We start from the raw sequence: 26076 nt of genomic DNA, 5'->3' as shown, positions 1-26076 counted from the left end.
GGGCCAGCAGGCAAGATGGCCGCGCAGGCGCTCGCTCTGCTGCGCGAGGTGGCGCGGCTGGAGGCGCCGCTGGAGGAGCTGCGGGCTCTGCAGTCGGTGATTCAGGCGGTGCCGCTCGGCGAGCTTCGAGAGCATTCGGCAGAGCTGCGACTCGGCCCCCTATTCTCCCTGTTAAACCAAAACCTTCGGTGAGAGACCCCCCTCCGGGGAGGGGGGCGTGAGCCGGGCTGAGGGGGGACCCCTCCCTCCGCACTCCCCAAGTAGGGAGACCCGCGGGGAGGGTGGAGGGAGGACCCTCGCCGGGCCGAGAGCCCGCAGCCGAGGCTCGAGTCCGGCCTCTCAGCAGCGCCTCTGGGCACGGCTGTTTTCCTTTTCCTTGGTTGTCCCCCCCCCCCCACCGGTCGCCTGGCCTCCCTGGAGGAGAAATGCAAGGTTTGCCCACTTGCAGGACCTCCACGCTCACGGGAGCTCGGGGCTTTTCTCCTCTGAGAAGGGAAATCTGTCCAGCAGTGTGGTCAAATCCATCAACATCGTGTGTGTGTGTGTGTGCGCGCACCAACCTTGGGATTTGAACTCAGGGCCTGGGTTCCTTCTGACCCTCGACCACATGAGCTCTACAGCTCCACTTCCAGTAGCCATCCCCGTTACACTGACATCCCTCTTCATCTCCGTCAGGAATATAGGTATACTCGTATAAAATGTTAGGAATACGCGTAACAGGTGGCCTGTGACAGCAAGAAACGAGTAACCTAGACATCGGTGAGGAGGAGATGCAAATCAGTTATTACCTGTGTATTCACACTGTGCAGATGTTCAGAACATTGGGATTGCTTTAGGTATGGCGACGTGGAACGATTTCTAATAGATGGTCAGTGAAAAAGGAGAGTTGCAAAGTGGATGATCCCATTATTTGTAAACTTTAGAAGGAAACACACACACACCAGGCTTGCACAACTTATAAAACCATGAGATTGTAGAAACAATTAGTATAAAAATAATAGCCAAAACGTTAGGACAGCAACTCGTTTCTTTTCTTGTAGTGTTTGATTAGAAATATTTGGATCATTTGAAGGAATTTTAAAATGTGTGTGATCCAGAATGTGAAACACTCTTACTTGAAAAGTCAGTCAACTGTTACATCAACACTAGATAGTCTTAGGAGGCTTCCTTGGTTCTAAGATTTCTCCCCTTGTGAAATCTGTTAGTTACCATTATGCTGTGAAATACCTTTTTTATTTAGTTCTCATTCTCTGATATGCTAGGTCTATTGTATTGGTCTTGGCACTCATTATCCTTAACTTTTTTTTAACTTGCCCTTTCCACCCTGCAACCATGGCTGACTTAGAACATTTGTCCCAGATCTCTTCCCTTGCCTACACTATGGAACTGTTGACTTCTTAGTCTAGTTAGCCCTTCCCGGTATATTTCCATCCTACTTTTCCAGCCTCATTTTTTGCTTTGCCCAGCTTATATTTCATCTGTTCCACCCACCATGACACATCACCCAAGTTGCCCAAGCATGACTTGCACTTTCTTAACATTCACACCAATCCTTAAAACAAAACGCCCTCCTCCTCCATATTCTGTCCATCTCTTAAGAACCAGCCCATGGGCCATCCCCTCTAGTAGGCTGTTAACTGCAGTAGCAAGTGACTGTTCTTAGCAGTTCCTAAAGGACATTGTCGTCTATTAATAAGTGATACTTAATTGTCTTATAACAGTTCTCTGTTCATACCATCTGATCTATTTATTTCTTTGAAGGTAGGGACCTTGCTTTGTTCATCTTTGCTCTGGTACAGTAATAATACCATATATGCCAAATGTGAGGTTAGGATCAATTTAGAGAGAGTAGCTAATCCAACTTCTTCATATTATAGATGAAGAGATCAAAGGTCATGCTGAAAATGGGCACCAGAAATAAAACAGGAACTGAAGTGACAGGGAGTATGAGTAATATAGGGGAAAAATGAAGCAATTTTAATGGAAATTTTAAAATAGGACAATTCAAAACTGAATATATGATAGATGTCGCTTTCAGTTTGTAGGAGTAATTTTTTAAATAATCTCAAAGTTTCCACATAGATTGCTGCTGTCCTAGCTAAACCATAAAGGTTATTATATTATAGACTCAAGTTCTAATCTTGTAGCTAAAAACCCAGGATTTCTCCCATCTGGGACTTGAACTGAGTGCCTATGCTGTCGCTCAGCTTGTGTATTCACAGCTGGCTCTTTACCACTTGAGCCATGCCTATAGCCTGACATTTTTTGCTGGTAAATTAGAGATGGAGTCTCACAAACCTTTGCTGAGGCTAGCTTTGAATCTCAATCCTCTGATCTTAGTCTCTTGACTAGTTAGGATTACAGGCATGAGCTACTTGTGCCCAGTATAAATCTAGAATCTCATGAGAGAAATTAGATCCTACGATTACTTTCAAAAAGAATCAAACAAGACTATAACACTTAAGTTACTAACTCTTCGGCTTGTTGGTAATAAAGCTGTACACTGCAGTTTAGCTTACCACTTCTTTTTTCTTAAAAAAAAAAAAGCTTTTTATGCAGTGAAGTGTACATAATAGACTATATAACTTGACAAGTTTTCATATACATATATAACTGTTAAACCATCATTAGGATAGTGAACACATCCTTCATAAGTTCAGGTTCCTTTCTACTTTCCATCAATATAGATGAATGTGTTGGCATTTTGTGGCATTATGGAATATGATGTCTTGCCTGACATTTTTTTCTACAAAAATAATTATTTGGAGATTTATTGATGCAGTATAAATGAATAGTTCTTTTTTTCCTTCCTAAGTTTTAGTCCATTAAATGGATGTGTCCAGATTTGTTGATATTCCGCAATAGGAGATGTTTCCACTTAGGGATTTTATAAATACCCCTACTGTGAACATATGTATGTGTGTGTATATATATATATATATATATATGTCTTTTAAAAATTATCGTAAACATGATGTACAGAGGAGTTAACAGTTATATAAGTCAGATAAAGAGTACATTTCTTTTTGGACGGTGTAACCCTTCCCTCTCTCCCTTCTAGTTTTTCCCTTCCATCAGCACCCGTAAGCTGTAGAGTTCATTTTCAACATAGTGTCCAGTGAGCATCACTGCTGCATTTATACAGGCCTTTGTATAGCAATATTCTTTTCTGTAAGTGGCTAAAGGAAGAAGGGTTGAGTAGTTTGATAGGTATATGTGTCATTTTTAAGAAACTGCCAAATTGTTTTCCTTATGCCATTTTACATTCCCATGAACAGTATATGGGAGTGGATTTATGGATCTAAATATAACATCTAAAACTAAAACTTTAAGAAGAAGCGGGTGCAGTGGCTCATGCCTGTAATCCTAGCTACTCAGGAAGCTGAGATCTGAGGATCAGGGTTCAAAGCCAGCCCGGGCACTAAAGTCTGTGAGACCCTTATCTCCAATTAATCACTAGAAAAGGGGAAGTGAGGCAGTAGCCTTGAGCTGAAGAACTCAGGGACACTGCCCAGGCCCAGAGTTCAAGCCCCATGACCCATTAAAAAAAGAAGAAGAAGAAAAACAAACTAGAAGAAACATAGGAAATTTTTCAGTACCTTAGGTTTTACAGGTTAAAAGTGATAAATTGGAGTTCATTAAAGTTAAACTTTCTAGTCTTCAAAAGTCACAGTTAAGAGCATGAAAAGACAAGCCACAGTGGAGAAAAATCTTTTAAAGGCTCTGTCTTATAAAGTCTCAGAGTATATAAAGAACCCTCACTATTCATAACAAGATGGTATTACCCAATTAAAAATTGAGCAGGCCAGGTGATGTGGCTCATGCCTGTAATCCTAACTACTAAGGAGGCTGAGATCTGAGAATCACAGTTGGAAGCCAACTCCAGGCAGGAAAAGCCATGAACCTCTTATCTCCAATTAACCACCAGAAATCCAGATATGGTACAGTAGCTCACAGTGGAGAGCGGTAGCCTTGAGTGAAAAAGCTCAGAGATTGTGCCCAGACCCTTAGTTTAAGTCCCATGACTTACCAAAAACAAACAGACCAAAAAAAAAAAAAAATTGGGCAAAAGTGATGGGTACCAGTGAACTCACACCTGTAATCCTAGCTACTTGGGAAGTTGAGATCTGAGGATCTGAGGATCACTGTTCAAAGCCAGCCAAGCAGGAAAGCCCATGTGACTTGTATTCCAGAAAACTGGAAATGAAGCTGTGACTCAAAGTAGTAGAGTGCCAGCCTTGAGCAAAAGTGCTCAGAGACAGTGCCCCGAGTTCAAGCCCCATGACTGACCAGAAAAAAAAGTGGGGAGGTAAGTGGGGAAGTAGAGATGTGGCTTAAATGGTAGAATATCAGCCTTGGGCCAAGTGAGAGCCCAAGGGCACTAAAACAAAAAAGAACTGGGTTATATCTCAGTAGCAAAGTTCTTACCTAGCAAGTGTAACATTCCTGGGTTCAGTCTCCAGTATCAAAACTGAAAAAGACAAAATATATATATATATATTTAACAAAACCCACACACACGGGCCGGGAGTTTGGCCTAGTGGTTAAAGTGCTTGCCTAGCATGCATGAAGACCCGGGTTCGATTCCTCGGTACCACATATATAGAAAAAAGCCGGAAGTGGTGCTGAGGCTCAAGTGGTAGAGCTCTAGCCTTGAGAAAGTCCAAGGACAGTGCTCAGACCCTGAGCTCAAACCCAGGACTGGCAAAAAAAAAACAAAAACAAAAACAAAAAAACCCACACACACATATAATAGAAAATAAAATGAGCGATCATAGTTTTTCTTTCTCTTCTTGTAATTGAGACAGTCTCACCATGTTGTCCAGACTAACATTTAATCACTGAAGTTGAGCAGTTTTCTTTTTTGTTGTTGTTGTTGAGCAATTTTCTTACCTTAATCTCCTAAGTAGCTAGGACTACAAGCATACACTATCTTTACCTGTCTCTAGTAACAATTTTTTTTTTAAAGAGGAAAGAAACCCATACCAGAAACAGTGACTTCCACATTTCCCTTTATTCTCACCAGCCTCTGTAACCAGGAGTTTATATTTCTATACTTTTATCTATTCTGGATGTTTCATATAAGTGGAATTATTACAAAGAAACCTTTTGGCCAATGCCAGTATAGTAGCCAGGGCTTTCTTATGACTGGAATACACTATAACTACATGTTATATTTATCTGTTCTTCAGTTAGTGAACATTTGGGTTGTTTCCAGTGTTAGGAACATTTACATGTTTTTGTATACATATGTTCAGTTATCTTGGGCATGAAAACATTCCTCATTAGCCCTTTGGCTCAGTAATGCAAGATATAATCCTTGGGTCAGAGGTTTCCTTTGTGGCTCCATGCAGAGATGTCTCAAGTACTCAAATGTCCCAGATACTCAAAAGGTAGAAATTGAGAGGATCATTATTTAAGGCTAGCCTTGATAAAAGTTAGCTAGACCCTCATCTCAAGCAGTAAGCCAGCATAGTAGTACACACCTGTGATCCCAGCCACATAAGAGGCATAGATAGGAAAAATCATGGTGTGAGATTGACCCTGAGCAAAAAGATAGTGAGAATTTCCTGAAAAATTAAAAAGGGCTAGAAGCATTGTTCAAGTGGTAGAGAGTCCATCTAGCAAGCTGATTCTTTCCAGGTTTATTTTTTCTTATTCATCTCACCCTAACCCTTTTGTCTTCTTCCTAATTCCTCCCTTATAATAACCCCAGTCATCAAGATCCATGAGATTTATTTAAAATATTAATGCCATGTCTTATTCTCCAGTGCTGTTTCATGTGCTGCTACTCCCTTTGCTTGGTATACCCTTCTTCTAGATCAGATGTTACTCCTCTAAGAAGCCTTCCCTATACCCTGTGTTCCTTTTTCTTTGGGGAGGAGGAGGGGTTGGTCGTGAGACTTGAACTCTGTGCCTGAGCATGGTCCCTGAGCTCTTCAGCTCAAGATTACCACTCTACCCCTTGAGCCACAGTACCACTTCCAGTTTTTGGTAGTTAATTGAAGATAAGAGTCTCACAGATTTTAGTGCCCAGGCTGGCCTTGAACTGTGATCCTCAGATCTCAGCTTCCTGAGTAGCTAGGATTACCGGTATGAGCCACCGAACCCGGCATTTATGTTCTTTTTTAAGCTCCTATAGCTTTTACCTTAGCTTGTACCATTTATGTACCTGGATTGTAGTTGCTTTTCATTTTTCTGTATTTTCCCTTAGACTAAACTTGAGACTTAGAGAATAAATGTATCTTACATCTTCATAGTCCCAACACAGGCATAGTGGATAACAGTATATAGCAAATGTTCAATGAGTGAGCAGAATTGGTGTTTGGAAGAATAGTCTTTCTAGAAGAGTCATCATTGTGCTAAGCTTTAGCAACTGCTTGCAGTGTCACAGACATGAACTAATGAGATCTATGTTGTCTCCTTTAGGGAACAGACGGATTTATGTGTATCCATTCTGGAGAGATTCCTCCAAGCTATGGAGCCAGTTCACGTGGCCAGGAACCTCAGGGTTGACCTACAAAGGGGACTGACTCATCCTAATGATTCTGTCAAAGTCCTCACTCTGTCCCAGGTATGAAATTTTACTAACACAAATAGGAACTGACTTAGATCTTCTGCTCTCAGCTAGGTTCTGTGATGGGTATCAGTCTCACTGTCTCTAGGGTATATCTGGGCTATTGTGCATAACTATAATCTGGTAATATATATACTAAAATAAAATGTTCCACTAAGTAAAATGTTAATCATTATTATATCATATACTGATTGAATTCCTTTGACACACCAGATATCATGTCATCTGCTGTTGGAGTTACTAAGATAAATCTGGTTTAGTTTTGGTTTTTATTTTTCCTTCAAAGCACTCCTAGTCTCCAAAAAAAGATTCTCAGGTATTCAAAGTTAGTCTGTCATGTTAGCTCCTAATAGTATATAACTAAGTGGTATTGTAAAGTTCACTAAGTGTGGGTGGACACTAGTAGTTCATACCTGCAGTCCTAGCTGCTCAAGAGACAGAGATAGGAAGTTCAAAGCCAGCCTAGGAATGAGACTCTTATGTCTAGTTAACCAGTAAAAAGCCAGAAGAAGAGGTGAGACTCAAGTGGTAGAACACCAGACTTAAGCAAAAAAAAAAAAAAAAAGAAAGAAAATTCAAGCAAGAGTACAAGGCTCTGAGCTCAAGCTCCAGTACCTGCTTACACACACAAAAAAAAAATCATGAAAGTCAGGCACTGGTGGCTCACGCCTGTAATCCTAACAGCTTAGGAGGCTGAGATCTGAGGGTAGCAGTTCAAAGCCAGCCCAGGCTACAAAGTCCTTGAGACTCTGATCTCCAATTAACCACCAGAAAACCAGAAGTGATGCTGTTGCTCAAGTGATAAAGAGCTAGCCTTGAGCTAAAGAGTTCAAGGACAGCACCTAGGCCTAGAGTTCAAGCCCCACAACCTACCAAAAAAAAAAAGAATTCATGAGCAAACAATTAAAATTATAGATCCTACATTGTTTTTCATTTTCTTCTCTAAATGCTTATTTAGTACAAAGGGCAAAGATCAATTTTTTCATTGATTCTGTACATACTATAATAGGTGCTCTGGCTGTGTAATCTCACTTAATCTTCATAACTACGCTACATTGAGTATCATTTTTCCCATTTTACACATACAAATCTAAGCTCAAAGAAGTTAATTTGCCCAAGGTTAACACTGCTAAAAAAGGGACATAATTAGAACTAAGATTTATATTTTTACTGTTTAATCTATTTCCTCTTTACCTTTTTTTTCCTTCCCCATTTAAAGGTATGACTATACATATGTGCTTCTGGCCTTAAAGTCAGCTGTGAATTTTTAATAAGTTGGGTAGCAGTTGTAATCACTATCTTCTAAAATAATTACATATTAGGGAAATTTGAACATGTATGCACATGTTTAACTTGGAAGAGTATCTGTGATTTTTTTCTTTCAGGTTGGAAGAATTGTTGAAAATTCGGATGCTGTCACTGAGATTCTAAATAATGCTGAGCTATTAAAACAAATTGTTTATTGCATTGGTGCAGAGAATCTGTCAGTAGCTAAAGCGGTAAGTTAGACAAAGACATTGTGTCCTAAAGTTAAGAAAAGGCCTTCTCACTCATCCAGAACATGTCAAGCCAGGATACTGTAAAGACACATGTACATCCATATTTGTTGCTGTACCTTTTACAGTAGCCCAGATGCCCTATGACATAAGTGGATTAAAAAAATGTGATATGGGCTAGGAGTTTGGCCTAGTGGTAGAATGCTTGCCTAGCATGCACGAAGATCTGGGTTCGATTCCTTGGTACCATATACATAGAGAAAGCAGGAAATGGTGCTGTGGCTCAAATGTTAGAGCTCTATCCTTGAAAAAGCCCAAGGACAGTGCTCAGGCCTTGTTCAAGCCCCAGGACTAGCAAAAAAAAAAAAAAGTGGTACATATACATGGTGGAATCTTACTAATACATTAGGAAGGATAATATGTCATTTTTAAAGACATGGATGGACCTAGAATGAATCATGTTAGGTGAGGTAAGCTAGGCTCAGAGAGACAAATGGTGCATGTTTTTTCTATATATGGAAGCTAGATCTAAAGTAAAAGTGGATATGATAACATATCATACACAAACAGACTAGAGGAAGAACCCAAAAGCATAACGTCCCTAAACATTTAAATATACTATCAAAAGGAATTCCAGGAAGTAGAGACATATTTGTTATTGTTGTTAATAGTGGTATTTGGTTTTGCTTTTGAGTTTATTTTGTTTTGAAGAGGGTAAGAATAAAGCGCATAAATGTAGGGAGGAAAGGTGAGCAAATGCAATCCTGGTACTCAGTATGCACTGTGTGGAAAATGAACTATGCACCTTGTGGGCAAGGACAGGAGAAGGAAACTGAGAGAAAGCAAAGAATGGGGTAAGAAAGTCCAAAAAGAAGAAATGTACTCATTACCCCACTTATAAAATGGTAACCTGTCTGTACAAATCCTTAATAATAGCAGTAAGATTATATTAAAAGAAAAAGAAGAGCCCTTCTGAGTTGAGAGGTAAAAATTTAGAATGAAATTAACTTTGTAACCTCATGTAGATATCTCGTAAATAAATAGATAAGTGAATTGTAGTGAATCCTCTTTTCCTAGGACACAAAAACTGTATTGTCATTTAGGCTTACATTGTGTTGCTAATCTTTTCTAATTATAACAATAGCTAAAATATATTGCATTCTCACAGAATGAATGCATTTTGTGTTCTGATTTTTCACATCAACCTTGGGAAGTAGATATAAACATTCTGTATTTTTGTTAAAATATTGTTTTTCTTATAAGGCTATCAAGTCCCTGTCAAAGATATCATTATCCCAAGCTGGGCTGGAGGCTTTGTTTGAAAGCAACCTATTGGATGATTTAAAAACTGTAATGAAGACGAACGACATTGTTCGGTACAGGGTGTATGAGGTAAGACTAAAAACACACACTTGCTTGGTGCTTATAAAGTAGAATCCAGTCAATTGTAATAGAAAGTAAGGGGTATTACTATTATTTACTATGCATGGAAACTGTGTCAGCTATTATATGAGGTATAGAAAGGATGCTAATGTGACCCCATGTTGCCCTTTAGGGCAGTAAAAAAAAAATGCAGTGTAGTGTAAATCCTGTATTAGAGGAGTGTAGTATAAGTACTGTATTAGAGGAGTAGGGGATTATGAGTATTAGTAGGAAAACAATGGCTATATTTTGTAGGTTTGTATTGAACACTTAGTTAAAATCAACTACAGTATCTTTAATTCTCATAGTAAAACAGGTAAGTTAATATTGTTAGCCTCACTACTTGAAGGCATAACTGATCTAAACTAAACATTTAGTAGGGCTACATACCCAAAATGTATAATCTTAGTTCCCTCCTCAGAACACTTTTTTGCTTGGCATGCCTGATACCACTCAACCCTGGATTTCCTTCATGTTGTGATTTCAGTTCTCACCTATGTGATGATAACATTGAAATGTAAACTTCCATCTAGACCTCTCTCCTTGAACTAAGACCTTCATATCTGCCTGCTTAGTCACTCTAGCTCCACTGGGTATATTCCAAATGTTTCATACAGATACTTAAGCTGAATTCCTCACTTAGCCTGTGTACTCCATGCCCCCCAATAAGGAATAAAATGAAAACAAATAAACATCTGAGCATTGTGGCTTATATCTCTAATCTGAGCAATTTAGGAAAATGAGATCTGAGGATTTGAATTCAAAGCCAGCCTAGGCAGAAACATCCACAAAACTTATCATCAACTAACCAGCAGAAATCCTGGCTCAAGTGGTAGAGTGCCAGTCATAAAAGAGCCTGGTGGAATAGATCCATAGCTGATTAACATACACAAATCAATAAATGTAATTGATTGTCAATAGACCCAAGGATAAGAACCACATGATCATCTCACAAGATGCAGAAAAGGCCTTCTACAAAATACAATAGCCAGGGCTGAGAATGTAGCTTAGTGATAGAGTGCTTGCCTGGTATGCATGAAGCCCTGGGTTTGATTCCTCAGTACTATATAAATAGAAAAGGTCAGAAGTGGCACAGTGGCTCATTGGTAGAGTACTAACTAGCCTTGAGCACAAAAGAGGCTCACAGATAGTGCCTAGGCCCTGAGTTAAAGCCTCAGGACTGGCAGGGGAAAAAAAAAAAAAGATACAATATCCATTCATGTTAAAAGCTTTGGAAAAACTAGGAATAGAAGGAACATTCCTGGGACCAGAAGTTTGGCCTAGTGGTTGAATGCTTGACTAGCATGCACAAAGACCTGGGTTCGATTCCTCGGTACCATATACATAGAAAAAGCCAGGATGATGCTGTAGCTCAAGTGGTAGAGCCCTAGCCTTGAAAAAGCCCAAGAACAGTGCTCAGGCCCTGAATTCAAGCCCCACTGGGGGTGGGGGGGTGGGGAGAGGAATATTCCTTAAAACAATAAAGGCTATTACATGACACCCCAACATCATACTAAATGAGGAAAAACTAAAAGCATGTCCCCTAAAATCAACAAGACAAGGATGCCCAGCACTCCTCTTCAGTATAGTCTTGGAATTCTTAGCCAGAGCAATAATGCAAGAAACAGACGTCTCAGAAGAGGTAAGAATGGCAAAGAAACATGAGGAAATGATCATCATCCATGGCCATAAGGGAAATGCAAATCAGTACAACCCTGAGATGCCATCTTACCCCAGTTAGATTGGTCAACATTTTGAATTCTAACAACAGCAAGTGCTGGGAGGATGTGGGGAAAAAATACCCCTATTGCACTGCTGGTGGGAATGTAAACTAATATAACTACTCTGGAGTAGTCTAGAAGCTCCTCAGAAACTAAACCTAGACCTTCCCCACAATCCAGCCATACTATTCCTTGGTATCTACCCCATGCATCATGAGCCAGGATATGATGAGGACACCTGCATACCCATGTTCATTGCCAGAGAACTATTCATAATAGCCAAGACATGGAAACAACCCAGATGCCTCACAGTAGATAAGTGGATCCAAAATATGTGGTACCTATATACGGTGGAATTTTACACAGTCATTAGAAAGAATAAAATAATGTCATTTGCAGGGAAATGGATGGGACTAGAACAAATCATGTTAAGTGATGTTAAGCCAAGCCAAGAGGCAAATAGTAGATGTTCTCCCTGTTGTGCAGAAAGTAGATGTACAAGACAGTGGGATTTGACACAGACTTCTAGATACTTACATACAGTGAGAATAAAAGAGGATAGTCTTGGGAGAGAATTACAGAGGTGCAATACCCAAGTACCTCATGTATTTAATACACATGTAGAAACAAACTCCAAAGATAGGAAAATAAAGGACTTTTCATAAATTTGGGTTTTTTTTCCTTTTTTGTTGAGCTTGTGTTCTTTACCTTATATATGGTATATTCACATCCACATCTGTGAGGAGAGTGGGAGAAGGCACAGAATTAGAGGGAAAAGGGTGGAAAAGTCAGCAGTGGAGCTCACTGGCTACTGAACAGGGATGAAAGTGAAATATGCAACTTATGGGTGGAGATGGGAGAGAGGGAATGGGAGAGAATGCGCGAACAGATGATAGACACCATGCCAAAGGAAATGTACTTATTTTTGGATGTATGTAAAGGTAACCCTGCTGTATATTACCTTTAAAATAGCAATAAATTAAATGGGGGGGTGGAGCCTAGTGAAAGTTGAAGGTCCTAAATTCTAGCCCTAGAACACACACAAAAGCATCAAAGTTGCCAGTGTAGTAAGCATACCACATTCACTTTACCTAAATCTGTGCATTTTCTTCATTGGTATAGTCACCACCATCTTAGACCAACCAATTTTGCTTACCTAGACTACGGTATTTGCATCCAGATTGATTCCCTTCACCCATTTTTGTTGTTCTAGTCTTAAATACATTCAGAATGATTTGTTCTCAAATTTATTAGTTTTTTAAAGTGGTAGATAAGATTGTACATATTTATTATGCAGCATGATATTTAAAATATATGTTGTACAATGGTAAAGCAACCCAGCCATCTTTGCCCTTCTAGGGAGGGGCAGCCTTATCCCCACCCTCCCCACAAGGCAGGATATCCTCTTTTTTTGGGGGGGGCTGCTTTGTGTGGAGATAGCCAAATTCATTCACCAATTCCAACTAAGGTGATAGGTTAAGTCAAACACTAAACTGTAACCCTATTGGCCACCTGTGTGTAGCCAGGTATGACCGCATGGGTCTTGCCCTTAAAAACCCAGCGTGAAAACCATTTGGGGTCACAGTGTCAGCTCCCAAGTCTGCACTGTGTCCCTGGCCGGTCAGTTCACCATCTACTTCCCCAATAAATTCACCTTTTTATATGAAAAAAAAAGAAAGAAAAACAGGAACAAATCAAACACAGAGAAAAGTAGTAAAGCTTAAGGAATAAATCAGAGTCAAATGCTAATATAAATGCAGTATTGGTACTCACTAGACATTATGCTGAAAATAAAGTATATAACTTGTGGGTGAAGACAGGCGTGAAATACTGGAAAAGAGCAAGGGAAAGAGTGACATTGTCCAGATAGAGATGTATGCATTATCTGACTTATGTAACAGGGTGGTTACCCATCTTTATATTAACATCTTTTTAAAAGCTAAGATGAAAATTAAAGAGAACAAATTATGCAACTTCTGGATGTGAACAGGAGGGAAAAGCTGGGAGAGAACCACAGAAGATGTGCCATTTTCCAAAAAGAAATGTAGTCACTATATGACTTATGAAACAGTAACAGCTTCGTACATTATCCTTATAATAACAAAATTTAATAAAACCAAGCCTATTGATATTTGGCATATAAAAACTATATGTTGTAAGAATGATCTTTAAAAGTCCTTATCTGAGTCAGGTTTCCTTGGCCTATGCCTATAATTCTAGCTACGCAGGAGGCTGAGATCTGAGAGTTGTGGTTCAAATCCTAGACAGACAAATCCAGGTGTCTGATCTCTAGTTCACTATCAAAAAAAACCCCAGAAGTGTGGATCAAGTGGTAGCTGGTAGCGGGTCAATCACAAGCAAAAAAGCCTAATGAGATAGTGAGACCTGGAGCTTAAGCCTCAGTACCAGCACAATTAAAAAAATCCATTTTTGATTCAGTTATGTCTGCTTAAAATCCCTCCAGTGTTTTTTTTTTTTTTTTGTTGGTGGTGGTCATGGGGCTTGAACTCTGGGCTGACATGGCTGTCCCTGAGCTCTTCAGCTCAAGGCTAGCGCTCTACTACTTAATCCACAGTACCACTTCTGATTTTCTGGTGGTTAGCCAGTGCCCAGACTGGCTTTGAACCGCAATCCTCAGATCTCAGCCTCCTTGACTAGCTAGGATTATAAGTGTGAGCCACCAGCTCCTGACAGCCTTTCAATATTTTTTATTATTATTACTATTAAGTCTTTAGAACATGCTTGTCAAAGGAGCTGGCTGACTGACAGACTTCATGCACCAGATTGTTTTTTCAGAGCTGGGGATTAACACAGGCTAAGCAAGAGCTCTACTACTGAGCTAGACAGTCTGCCTAAGAATGAATGGTTATATAATCTGCTGTTGCTAATTCAAATTTTCATACACCCTGATGCTTTCTTGGATGTAAGTATAGATATACCCGGATAAAAAGGACTATTTATGTACCAAAGCAATTTCTAATAAGTTCAGTAAAGATGTCCTAGAGACAAATAAGATTTTAAAGTTAATTATATAAAGTACCTAGACATTTAACTTAAAAATAAATCTAATAGGTTTAAGGATGTTTGACCTTTTTCTATTTTTTTCTTTTCTTTCAGCTAATTGTGGAGATTTCTTCTGTGTCCCCAGAATCTTTAAACTACTGTACCTCAAGTGGGTTAGTGACCCAGCTCCTGAGAGAGCTGACTGGCGAGGATGTGCTAGTCAGGTGTGTTGACTCAAGGAGTACTTATAATGCAAGCTGTCGTCTTTTGGAATGTCCTCTTGTTACTTAGCATGATTTCCCACCTGTGCCCACACTGCCATCTTATGGCCTTCAGAAAATTGTTCACATGTTATAACAATATTACAACTTACTAAAGCCCTGCAAGACAAGTTAGAGGTTTTATCCCTAGGCGCGTATGCGCTTGTTGAAATCACATGGCACCTGCCATTTGGGATGGTATAACATATTATTGGGTAGATTCTTTGGGGGGGGGGTGGGGAGAGGTCATAGGGCTTAAACACAGTCTGGGCACTGTCCCTGAGCACTTCACCTCAAGGCTACCGTCCTACCCTTGAGCTAAGTCCCACTTCCTATTTCTAGAGGTTAATTGGAGAGAAAAGCCTCAGGTCCTTTTGATTGGGCTGGCTTTGAACCTTGATCCTCAGATCTCAGCCTCCTGAGTAGCTAGGATTACAGGAGTGAGCCACCACACCCAGCTTGGGTAGATTCTTGAGTATCATCTTTTTTTTCTTTTAGAGCTACTTGTATAGAGATGGTGACGTCCCTGGCATACACCCATCATGGACGACAGTACCTTGCTCAAGAAGGAGTGATTGACCAGATTTCTAATATAATTGTTGGTGCAGATTCAGACCCTTTCTCTAGCTTCTATTTGCCAGGTAAAAAACATGGATACTTGTGAAAATTATAGTACAGTTTTGTTGTTGTTCTGAGTTATTTAGTGGGGGAGGCCAAGGATTGTTCTCCTTAAAACTCTTCTCTTAGAAAATAACCGTAGCCACCAAATTCATTGAATAGTGTCTTTACTCATAATTAGGTACAGTTGATTTAACATGTATAAATCAGTAAATGTAGTACACCAGATTAACAGAAGACCAAAGACACATAATCTCAATATATACGGAAAGGAAATTTAATAAAATTCAGATCTTTTCATCATAAAAACTCAAAGATCCAGAGCCAGGAGTTTGGCCTAGTGGTAGAGTGCTTGCCTAGCATGCGCGAAGACTTGGGTTCAATTCCTTGGTACCACATACATAGAAAAAAAGCCAGAAGTGGTGCTGTGGCTCAAGTGGTAGAGCTCTAGCCTTGAGAAAGTCCAACGACAGTGCTCGGGCCCTGAGCTCTAAAGCCCAGGACTGGCAGCAAAAAAAAAAAAAAAACTCAAAGATCCATGCAGAAAGGGCTCACACCTATAATTCTAGCTACTTTAGGAGACTGAGGAAATGGGTTTGAAGAAAGTTTATGAGACTTGTCTCCAATTACCTGCAAAAAGCCAGAAGTAGAGCTGAGTAAGGCTGAAGTGATAGAGCTCCATTTTTGAGCACAGAAGGCTTGGGAACAACATCTTGGCGCTAACTTCAAGCCCTAGGTCCAGTACTAAAAACCCCAAATACCTCAATTAGGTATAGAAGGACTGTACTTCAACACAGCAAAGACATGTAGGACCATTCCACAGCTAATACTATGCTTAATAGTGAACAGTGAAAGCTTTCCTCCTCATATCACACAAGATGAGGCTGCTCTCTCATTTATTACTTTCATTTGCATAAGAAGAAAAAAAATGAGTGAATGAAGGCATCCATATATGTCAAGAAGTTATTATTGTTTCTGTTTGCAGATGACATCATCTTGTGTATAGAATACCTTATAGCATCTGCCAAAAATTGTTGGGCCTAAGAAATGAATTCAGTAAAACTGTAAGATACAACAGCCACATACAAAATTCAGTAGCATTTCTATACACTGACAGCTATCCAAATAAGAAATGAAGAAAATCATACCTAAGAAGGCAAAAAAAGATTTTTATACTAAAAATTATAGGATACTGATGAGGAAAATTAAAGATACAAATGGAAAGCTATGTCAAGTTTATAGCTCAGACAGAGTAATAGGGTTAATTGTCCATATTCAAATCCATTTGCAGATCACATAAAATTTCTGTCAAAATTGCAATAATGTTTTCTATAGAAATAGAAAAAAATATCTTGAAATATATCTGAAAGTACAAAATAGCAAAAGTAATATTAAACAAAAGAATAAAACTGGATGGGCTGGGAGGTTGGTCTAGTGGTAGAATGCTTGCATAGCATGCACAAAGCCCTGGGTTTGATTCCTTCATACTACATACACAGAAAAACCAAGAAGTGGTGTTGTGGCTCAAGTGTTAGTGGGCTAGCCTTGAGAAAACTTAAGGACAGTGCCCCGGCCCTGAGTTCAAGCCCCAGCCCAAAAAAATAGATTTTTTTTTTAAAGAAAGACTAAAACTTGTGTACTGGTAGCACCTACTTATAATCTTAACTACTCTGGAGGTTGAGGTCTGGGGATCACCATTTAGAGCCAGCCCAGGCAGGAGTCTGTGAGACTCTTATCTCCAATTAACCACAAAGAAACTGAAAGTAGACCATTGCTCAAGTTGTAAGTTCTGCCTTGAGAAGAAAAGGTCAAAGGACAGCTTCCAAGCCTGAAGTTTAAACTCTAATACTGGCATACACACACATGCACATGGGCACACATGCACACAATGAGAACATTGCATTTTCTTTAGAAGATTCATGAAAAGAAATGTAAATAAAAATACTAATGCTGACACAGTATATGTCACAAGTTCAAAGCTGAGGTGACATCTTTAGCCAACAGAAAATATATTCCAGTAACTGCAGGACATGATTGATGTTACTTTTTTTCTTTTCTTTTCTTTTTCCTTGAGCTTGGACTCAGAGCCAAGGCTGTGTCCCTAAGCAGGTTTTTGCTCAAAGCTAGCACTCTACCACTTGAGCCACAACTCCACTTCTGGCTTTTTAATGCTTGGAGATAAGAATCTCAAAGACTAGCCTGCCTGGGCTGGTTTTGAACCACAGTCCTCAAATTTCAACCACCTTAACTAGCTAGGATTACAGGCATGAGCCACCAGCACCTAGCTTGATTAATCTTTCTTAAATAGTTCCAAGAATTGGAGATTTATTCCTTCTTGAGGTAGCCCACCTTAATCTTGATGACTATTTCTGTTTAAAAGTTTATATCTACTGTATCTACTGATCTTTGCACTCTGTTCTTTCTCTTACATAGGGCAGTACTAAAGCATCTGGACCTAGCTCCATTGATAACTGGGACTTCTATTTTCTCTCAAAACCACCCATCACAAGTCCTTTGGTCTTTTTTTTTTTTTTTTTTTTTTTTTTTTGTCAGTTGTGGGGCTTGAACTCTGGGCCTGGGCACTGTCCCTGAGATCTTCATCTCAAGGCTGCCGCCCTACCCCTTTAGCCACAGCACCACTACTGGTTTTCTAATGGTTAATTGGAGATAAGAGTCTCATAGACTTTAGTGCTTAGGCTGGCTTTGAACCGTGATCCTCAGATTTCAGCCTCCTGAGTAGCTAGGATTACAGATGTGAGCCACTGTGCCTAGCAGTTCTTTTTGGTCTTTATGGTCTCTGGTGTCCAAATAATATACTACTCTAGCCTTTCTTTTCTTTCTGACCTGTAGTTTATCGCTGTTCTGTGAAAACATTGAACACACCATTTGTGCTGTCTTAAGGCTTGTAAAATGCATCTTTGTAAATATCTTCAGGATTTGTGAAGTTTTTTGGAAACCTGGCTGTCATGGATAGTCCTCAGCAGATCTGTGAACGTTATCCTGTCTTTGTGGAAAAAGTGTTTGAAATGACAGAAAGTCAGGATCCCACCATGATTGGTGTAGCTGTAGACACGATCGGAATCCTGGGGTCCAATGTGGAAGGGAAACAGGTTTTACAGAAAACAGGTTGGTATGTCTAGTCTTGAGTTTGATATTAAGTGTGTCTTAATTTTTGACCAAGATTCAGTCCTCATGTTCACTGCTGATGGCCCAACTACATTGTAGAAACTGCTCTGTCCATAAAGGCTCAATTTACAAATCACCTAGTTACTACTGAACACCTTTACATCTTTGTACTTCTGTTTAGGATTTTACTGATCACTTACAACCAAGCATGGTCTCCCCTCCATATGTTCCTTGACTGGTATTCATGGTACAAGGATCAAGTTGGGGCTTAGTTCTGACACTGGAGACACGGATGTTCATTAGCCTTTTAGACTTCGTTTACTTCATGTCACTTTTCTAGACCTCACTTTCCTTATTTTTAAAAAGGGAATAACAATTATCAGGATTATTTTGAATAGTCCACAAAAAGTTTTGTATTTGCAATGACAGAAAGGAAACAAAAAACTTGTTATAAGACTTAACAAAAAATACTTTCATGGCACATCCATGAGTATGTTCACAGCCTAACAGATTCTACATAAAAGTAATATGCAGCAATAATTTGAAAACCCTATGAAGTATATGTTGAGAGTTAATAAGCCATTGTATAGTACTGGTAATACCCTGCTATGTGTACTTTTCTAAGTGCTTTACAAAGCTATGACATATCCTTTTTCAGTCCTGCAGAGAACATACCGTTGTCATTCTCATTTTACAGATCAGGTAGCTGAAACTCAGAGAAGTTAAGAAAAGTTTCTAAGATCATACAGACTGGGGCAGCCGCTACTCCATCCAGGTCCTTTGATTCCAATCCTATCCACTTTGCCTTATGTATGCTGCAGTGCATATCAATGTGTGGTTTAGGTGTGTCACTTGGTCTCTGACTACATGCTTATTTTTGTGTTGCTTTAGGTCTGTAGACGGTATAATACATGAAAGGATGATTTCCTTTTCACATTATAGGATGGCATTATTTGACATGTTTTTAAAAACATAAAATAAGTGTTAGGATATGGAGAAACTATAATTCTGTGTTTTGGGATGGAAATGTGAAGTAATACAATCACTGTGAAAAACTATGGAAAAATAAGTGTAGCATTACTATATGGCCCAGTAATTCCGTTTCTAAATATGTACTCAGCTATATTGAAAGGAGGGATCAAACAGCTGTTTGTGCACTGATGCTCATAGCAGCATTCTTATAGCTAGAACGTGTAGGTACAACCCAATAATCTGTGATGGAAAATGGATCAAGAAAATGTGACGAAAACATACAGTGAATGAGTCTTTATAAGAGTATTGTGATGAACGTTACAACATAAAAATTTGAGCATGTTAAGTGGAAGAAGCAAGACATGGAGGACATGTTCCATAATTCCATTTAGATGAGGCATATAGAACAGCCAGATTCTTAGAAAGTAGATGGTGGTGGTGTGGGAAACAGGAATGGGGAAACTTGTTTAAGGGATACAGAATTTCATTTGGGGATTGGTGGGAAAATGCTAGAGGTGTAGATAGTGGTGACAATTGCACAACAGTGTGAATATACTTAATGGTGCTGGACTGTGTGCTTTTTATAATGGCACATTTTATGCTATGTGTATTTTACCGCATACAAAAAAAAATCACACTGTTATCCTTTAAAGGAACTCGCTTTGAGCGCTTGCTTATGAGAATAGGATATCAAGCAAAGAATGCTTCTGCAGAGCTGAAAATACGATGTTTGGATTCTGTTTCCTCTCTTCTGTACTTACCAGTGAGTAAATCATGAACTTAATGAAATGTAGTGGGCTATATTTTGTAGAATAAATCTGATCTTTATAACAAAAGAAGACAATCCTCATTATTGGATAATGACAGTTTTAAAGTGAAATGTAGCTTTATTAGAATTGAGCCAGGTACCAGTAGCTCATACCTGTAATGCTAGCTGCTTGGAAAATAGAGATGAGGAGGATCACAACTTGAGGGCAGCCTGAGCAAAAACTTCTTGAGCATAAGCTTGTTGCTGTATGCCTGTCATGCCAACTACAGTTATAAATATAAGTAGTAGGATCTTGGTGTAGGGTGGTCCAGGAAAACTGGGTGACCCTACCACAATAATAAAGCCAAAAGGTCTGGTGACATGATTCGAGTGGTAGAACACCTACCTAGCAAGCACAAAACCTTGAGTTCAAACTCCAGTACTTAGAATAAAATTATTAGCCAGCTGTCAGTAGCTCACACCTATAATCCTAGCTACTCTGAAGTCTGAGATCAGAGGATCAAAGTTCAAAGCCAGCCTGAGCAAAAATAAGACTCTTATCTCCAATTAACTGGCAGAAAATCAGAAGTGGTGCTGTGGCTCAAGGGGTATAGCGGTAGCCTTAAGCTGAAGAGCTCAGGGACATTGCCCAGGCCCAGAGTTGAAGCCCCACAACTGACCAATTTAAAAAAAAAATTTATTAGAGATTGCTAAATCTCCCACAAAACTGGGGAAATTCTAGGCTGAGTTTGAGGGCAAGTGTTTCAAACTTAGTTAAAATCACATGACCCGAGTTTTCTGAGTGCAAATGCGTCCTTTTCTCCATGTTCATTAACCTTGTCCTGATATCTTTCCTTTTCTCTCCTGCAGCCTGAGCAGCAGACTGATGACCTCCTGAGAATGACAGAGTCCTGGTTTTCCTCTTTATCAAGGGACTCACTAGAGCTCTTCCGTGGGATCAGTAATCAGCCCTTCCCGGAATTACACTGTGCTGCCTTAAAAGTGTTCACGGTAGGTATTCTCCATAGGCCTGCTGGGGTTCTGCCAAGTCCACGCACAAGTGCTCACAGTGAGCCAGTGCCTAGGTGGTGCTCTGGCAAGGACACAACACAATTTCCTCCCTCTGCCCTCAGCTTCTTCCTGAGCCTTGTTTCCTGCCATTCTCTTCTGGCACTTAATGTTCTAGTGATGCTAAATTGCTTGTCTTGTCTCTAGACTTCGCTGTGCCCTTTGCATCTGGTATTCTCCTAACCGTCTTCATTCATTTCTTCAGGTACCTTTTCAGTGCATTGTGCCTAACCGAGTTAATGATTTTGGCTCTCACATTACATTTATTTATTCATGAAATATTTCAAACCTAAAGTTATACCTTACTAACTTTCATTCCCTTTGCTCCCTCCTTAACCACCAGAAAACTGGAAGTGGCTCTGTAGCCCAAGTAGTAGAGCTCTAGCCTTGAGCTGAAGAGCTCAGGAACAGTACTCAAGCCCAGAGTTTAAGCCCCATGACCACCCCTACCCCCCACCCCCCAAAAAATATACCAGTATTAAAAGAGGCAGTTAATATTTAAATAGTGGCTTATACCTTTAATCCTAACTGCTCAGTAAGTGGAGATCTAGAGATTGAGGGTCAAAGCCAGTCCCAGCAGGAAAGTCCATGAGACTCCTATCTTGGGTTAATCACCAAAAAAAAAATGGAGTTATGGCTTAAGTGGTAGCACACTGTCCCTGAGCAAAAAGAAAATAAGAGCATGGCGTGGCGGCTCACACTTGTAATCCTAGCTACTCAGGAGGCTGAGATCTGAGATCACAGTTCAAAGCCAGCCTGGGCACAAAAGTTCATGAGACTCTTATCTCCAATTAACCACTAGGAAACAAAAGGCACTGTGGCTCAAGGCAGGCGTAAGGTGTAGCCTTAAACTGAAGCTCAGGGGACAACACCCAGGCCCAGGGGTAGGGCTGTAGCCTTGAATTGTAGATCTCAGGGACAGTGCCCAGGCCCAGAGTTCAAGCCCCATGACTCACAAAAATAAATAAAAATAAAAATGAGCCCAGGGAGCCAGGTGTTTGTTCTAGTGGTAGAGACAGTACTCAGGCATTGAGTTCAAGCCCCAGGACTGGCAAAAAAAAAAAAGCTCAGGGTTGGTGCCTAAGCCCTGAGTTCAAGCCTCAGAACCCATACCCCTCTTCCCCCCCCACACACACACCAAAAAAAAGAGGCTTCCCATAAGTATTAACTTATTTCAGTATCTTACAGGTTTTGGTTCTTATTTTTTCATTGTTGTAATCATGCTTTGTATATAACATGGATTTTTTTTTTTTTGTGGGTCATGGGGCTTGAACTCAGCCTGGGCATTCTCCCTGAGCTCTTCAGCTCAAGGCTACTGCCCTACCCTTGAGCCACAGTCCACTTCCCATTTTCTAGAGGTTAATTGGAGATGAGTCTTAGGTCCTTTTGTGCCCAGGCTGGCTTTGAACCTTGATCCTCATATCTCAGCCTCCTGAGTATCTAGGATTGAGCTACTGCACCAGCAACAAGGATCTATTTTTTTTTTCACATAATAGATCTGTCTGTGTTAGTATCTTCTCTTTGTAAACTATTGGTCTTATTGTTATTTTTATTGTGTGTGTGGTTACATTCCATAATTTACATAAACATTTTCCCATTATTTGACATTTAGGTTGTTTCTTGTTTCTCAGGACAGAATTTAGTTAGGTATAAGGAAATATTGGGGCTGGGAATTTGGCCTAGTGGTAGAGTGCATGCATGAAGACCCAGGTTTGATTCCTCGGTACCACATGTATAGAAAAAGCCAAAAGAGGTGGTGTGGCTCAAGTGGAAGAGCTCTAGCCTTGAGAAAGTTCAAGGGCAGTACTCAGGTCCTGAGTTCAAACCCTGGTACTGGCAGGTTCAGTGCAGCTTGCCTGTCTATACAAAGCCCAGGGGAATTAACATTTTTCTTCTTTCTGTTTCAGGCCATTGCAAATCAACCCTGGGCTCAGAAACTTATGTTCAACAGTCCAGGTTTTGTGGAATATGTGATGGACCGATCTGTGGAACATGACAAAGCTTCAAAGGATGCCAAATATGAACTGGTGAAAGCCCTTGCCAATTCCAAAACAATTGCAGAAACCTTTGGGAACCCAAATTATTTGAGGCTTAGAACGTACCTAAGTGAAGGTCCATACTATGTGAAACCTGTTTCCACAACAGCAGTAGAAGGAGCTGATTGAGTTCTTCTAGAGTCTAATATAGGGGACCATGTTTTCACCTGGACTTCTAAGGGATTTGGCTCCATCTGTATTTTGGAAAACAGAGACTTTCCTCTTCCCCAAGCTATCATGGAGTGTCTAATGCAACTTTTATCATCCACATTGTTGTTTCTTTCCATGTTGTTGAGATACAACATAGAACCAGGAGCAAGCAGACCTGATCAAAAGAGAACTAGTGTTTTTCAGATTTCATTGACTGCCTTAATCTTTACAGTAAAGTAAAATATTGTTCTTAGAGAATTTCCATAGACATATTCATGCAATTATTTATAAATATGCTTCAAAAAAATAAGTGTTTCAGAGTTCCCTGAATATTCACCACCATATACACACACACCACCACCACCACCACCACCCCTGTTTGGATTCTGCTTTCAAAGAAAGTCTTAGATATATATGAAAGATAAGTAGTTTGGCATCCTCAAGTTATTTTCCCTGTATAAGGAATGAATTCCTCCTATAAAGATTTCCCATTTCTTGTTACTATTCTTCCTTTGAAAGTAGAAATAAAGGCCGGGAGTTTGGCCTAGTGGTAGAGTGCTTGAAGACCAAGAATAGTGCTCAGGCCCTGAGTTCAAGCCCCAGGACTGGCAAAAAGAAAGTAGAAATAAATGTCAACACAATTGGCTCACTCCTATAATACTAGCCACGTGGGAGGCTGAGATCAGAGGCTCATGGTTCAAAGCCAGCCCAGGCAGGAAAGTCCTGGTTAATTGGAGATTTATCTCTCATCCAATTAATCACCAGAAAAATGGAAGTGGCACTGTGGCTTAAAGTGGTAGAGCATTAGCCTTGAGTACAAAGCTTAGGGATATTGACCAGGGCCTGAGTTCAAGCCCCATGATGGGCAAAAAGTAAACTGTAAATCTCAACAACAACAAAAAAGATTCAGTGATATTTTTTTTTTGGAAGCTTTTTGTTTATTTTTGTGGTATTGCTGGACAGGTGTTGCTCTACTATTTGAGCCATATTCTAGAGTCCTTTAATTTTTTGCTGTTTATCAGTGGATTTTGCCCTGTTGTAGTTGGTCCCTGAACTGCCATTGTATGTATGGGTAAATTGTCATTTTGTGGGTTTTGCTATTAATTTTTTCAGACCTTTTAAGTATCTTAAGTCAATCAGAGGTGGAACCGAGTCCTAATATACAGAGTAGAAGAAACAACACATATAAATGAGCATGCCATCTCATTACTTTACAAAAGGTTATCTTTCTTTACATTGACAAAAACTATACCTACCTGTTTTTTAGTGTCTTTTTTAAACAGGAAAGCATCTGTCCTGAGATCACCTGTTCTGAGGTTGTCAGAGAGGCAGTTTCAACAGGCGACTCAAGTGATAAGAGCACTTGCCTAGAATGAACAAACTACTGAATTCAAACCCCAGTACCACCTTATTTCCCCTCCTCCTCCAAAAGAGATGTTTAAGGTCATTTGAACTTGGTCATACAACAAAATGGTTCTCAAGTAACTGGACTCTGGTATCTTCATTATTCTTTTTTTTTTTTTTTTCCAGTCTTGGGGCTTGAACTTAGGGCCTGAACACTATCCTTGGGCTTTCTCAAGGCTAGTGCTCTAGCACTTGAGCTAGCTTTTTCTATGCATGTGGTTATGAAAAGTCAAACCCCGGTGCATGCTAGGCAAGCACTCTACCACTAGGCCAAACTCCCAGCCCCTGGACTCTGGTATCTTGAGTGATCATTCTCCTTCTCTAGTAACTCATGGTCTCCTTTCTCCATGTTTCATTTCCATTCTTTAAATTGCTAATTAGGCTATAGCTAGGAAATAAATGGCTGGAAGCTTTTTCTTTTTTAAAAAGATTTTTATTAGCATGTATCAGTTGTATAATGGTGAGTTAAAGTTGGTTGTGACTTCGCAGTAATACATACATGGTACTATAATTGAACACCCCTTCCATCTCCCTCACCCCCCTCTCCTTTTCTGGAAATATTCTTTAAATGTGACTGTTAGCTAGCTAGATGCTGGTGGCCCAGGCTTATAATCCTAGCTACTGAAGGGGTTGAGATCTGAGGGTCAGTTCCAGGGCTTGAACTTAGGGCCTGAGCACTGTCCTTAGGTTTTCTCAAGGCTAGAGCTCTACCACTTGAGCCACAGCACTGCTTCCGGCTTTTCTGTGTATGTGATACCAAGGAAGTTAACATGGGACTTCCTGCATGTTAGACAAGCACGCTACCACCAGGCAAAACTCCTGGCCCCTATCTTAACCATTTTTTTTCTTTTTTCTTGTGGGTCATGGGTCTTGAACTCTGGACCTGGGCTCTGTCCCTGAGCTCTTCAGCTCCAGGCTATCACCCTACCCCTGGGCCTGGGCATTGTCCCTGAGCTCTTTAGCTCATGGCTACCACCCTACTTCTTGAGCCTCAGACGCACTTCCTGTTTTCTAGAGGTTAATTGGAAGTGAGAGTCTTACCGTCTTTAGTGCCAGGACTGGCTTTGAACAGTGATCCTCAGATCTCAGCCTTTTGAACAGCTAGGATTACAGGCATGAGCCACCTCGCCCAGCTAACAACCTTTTTAAGAGTAAAATTTAGTGGTATTAAGTGCAAAATGTTGTACAACCATCACCACTGTCTATCTCTAGAGTTCTCTTATTTTGTAAAACTATAACTGTGTACATTCAACAACTTTATACTCTGTATTTTCCTTAATTCTCTTCAAGCACAATTTGGATGGTGATTTTATTCATTTATCATCAGGATTTTCAGGGGAACCATCTCCTATGTATAGCTTACACACTGATTCTGTTTTTATACCTAACTTGTTTACATTTACAAGTTGTTATTTTGTATTTAATAAGCAAATACACACACACACAGATGTTTATGAGCCAAATAGCCCAGAAAG

At 40.0% G+C, this 26076-nt stretch overlaps 1 protein-coding gene across 1 annotated transcript; it reads left to right on the top strand.

Moving 5' to 3' along the window:
- On the top strand, positions 1–25857 carry Psmd5 (proteasome 26S subunit, non-ATPase 5). Its single transcript, XM_090330533.1, has 10 exons — positions 1–188; positions 6430–6574; positions 7963–8076; positions 9337–9465; positions 14334–14443; positions 14978–15120; positions 18032–18223; positions 19849–19958; positions 20814–20954; positions 22919–25857. Exons 1-10 carry the CDS (start codon positions 16–18, stop codon positions 23174–23176), a joined length of 1515 nt encoding a protein of 504 aa, XP_090186659.1. The 5' UTR covers positions 1–15; the 3' UTR covers positions 23177–25857.
- Positions 25858–26076: the final 219 nt, after the last annotated feature.

Source organism: Megascapheus bottae, chromosome 3, assembly GCF_031878675.1.
Source record: "Megascapheus bottae isolate mThoBot1 chromosome 3, mThoBot2.hap1, whole genome shotgun sequence".
Lineage (NCBI taxonomy): Eukaryota > Metazoa > Chordata > Mammalia > Rodentia > Geomyidae > Megascapheus > Megascapheus bottae.
This window is presented reverse-complemented; position numbering and strand designations above follow the sequence as displayed.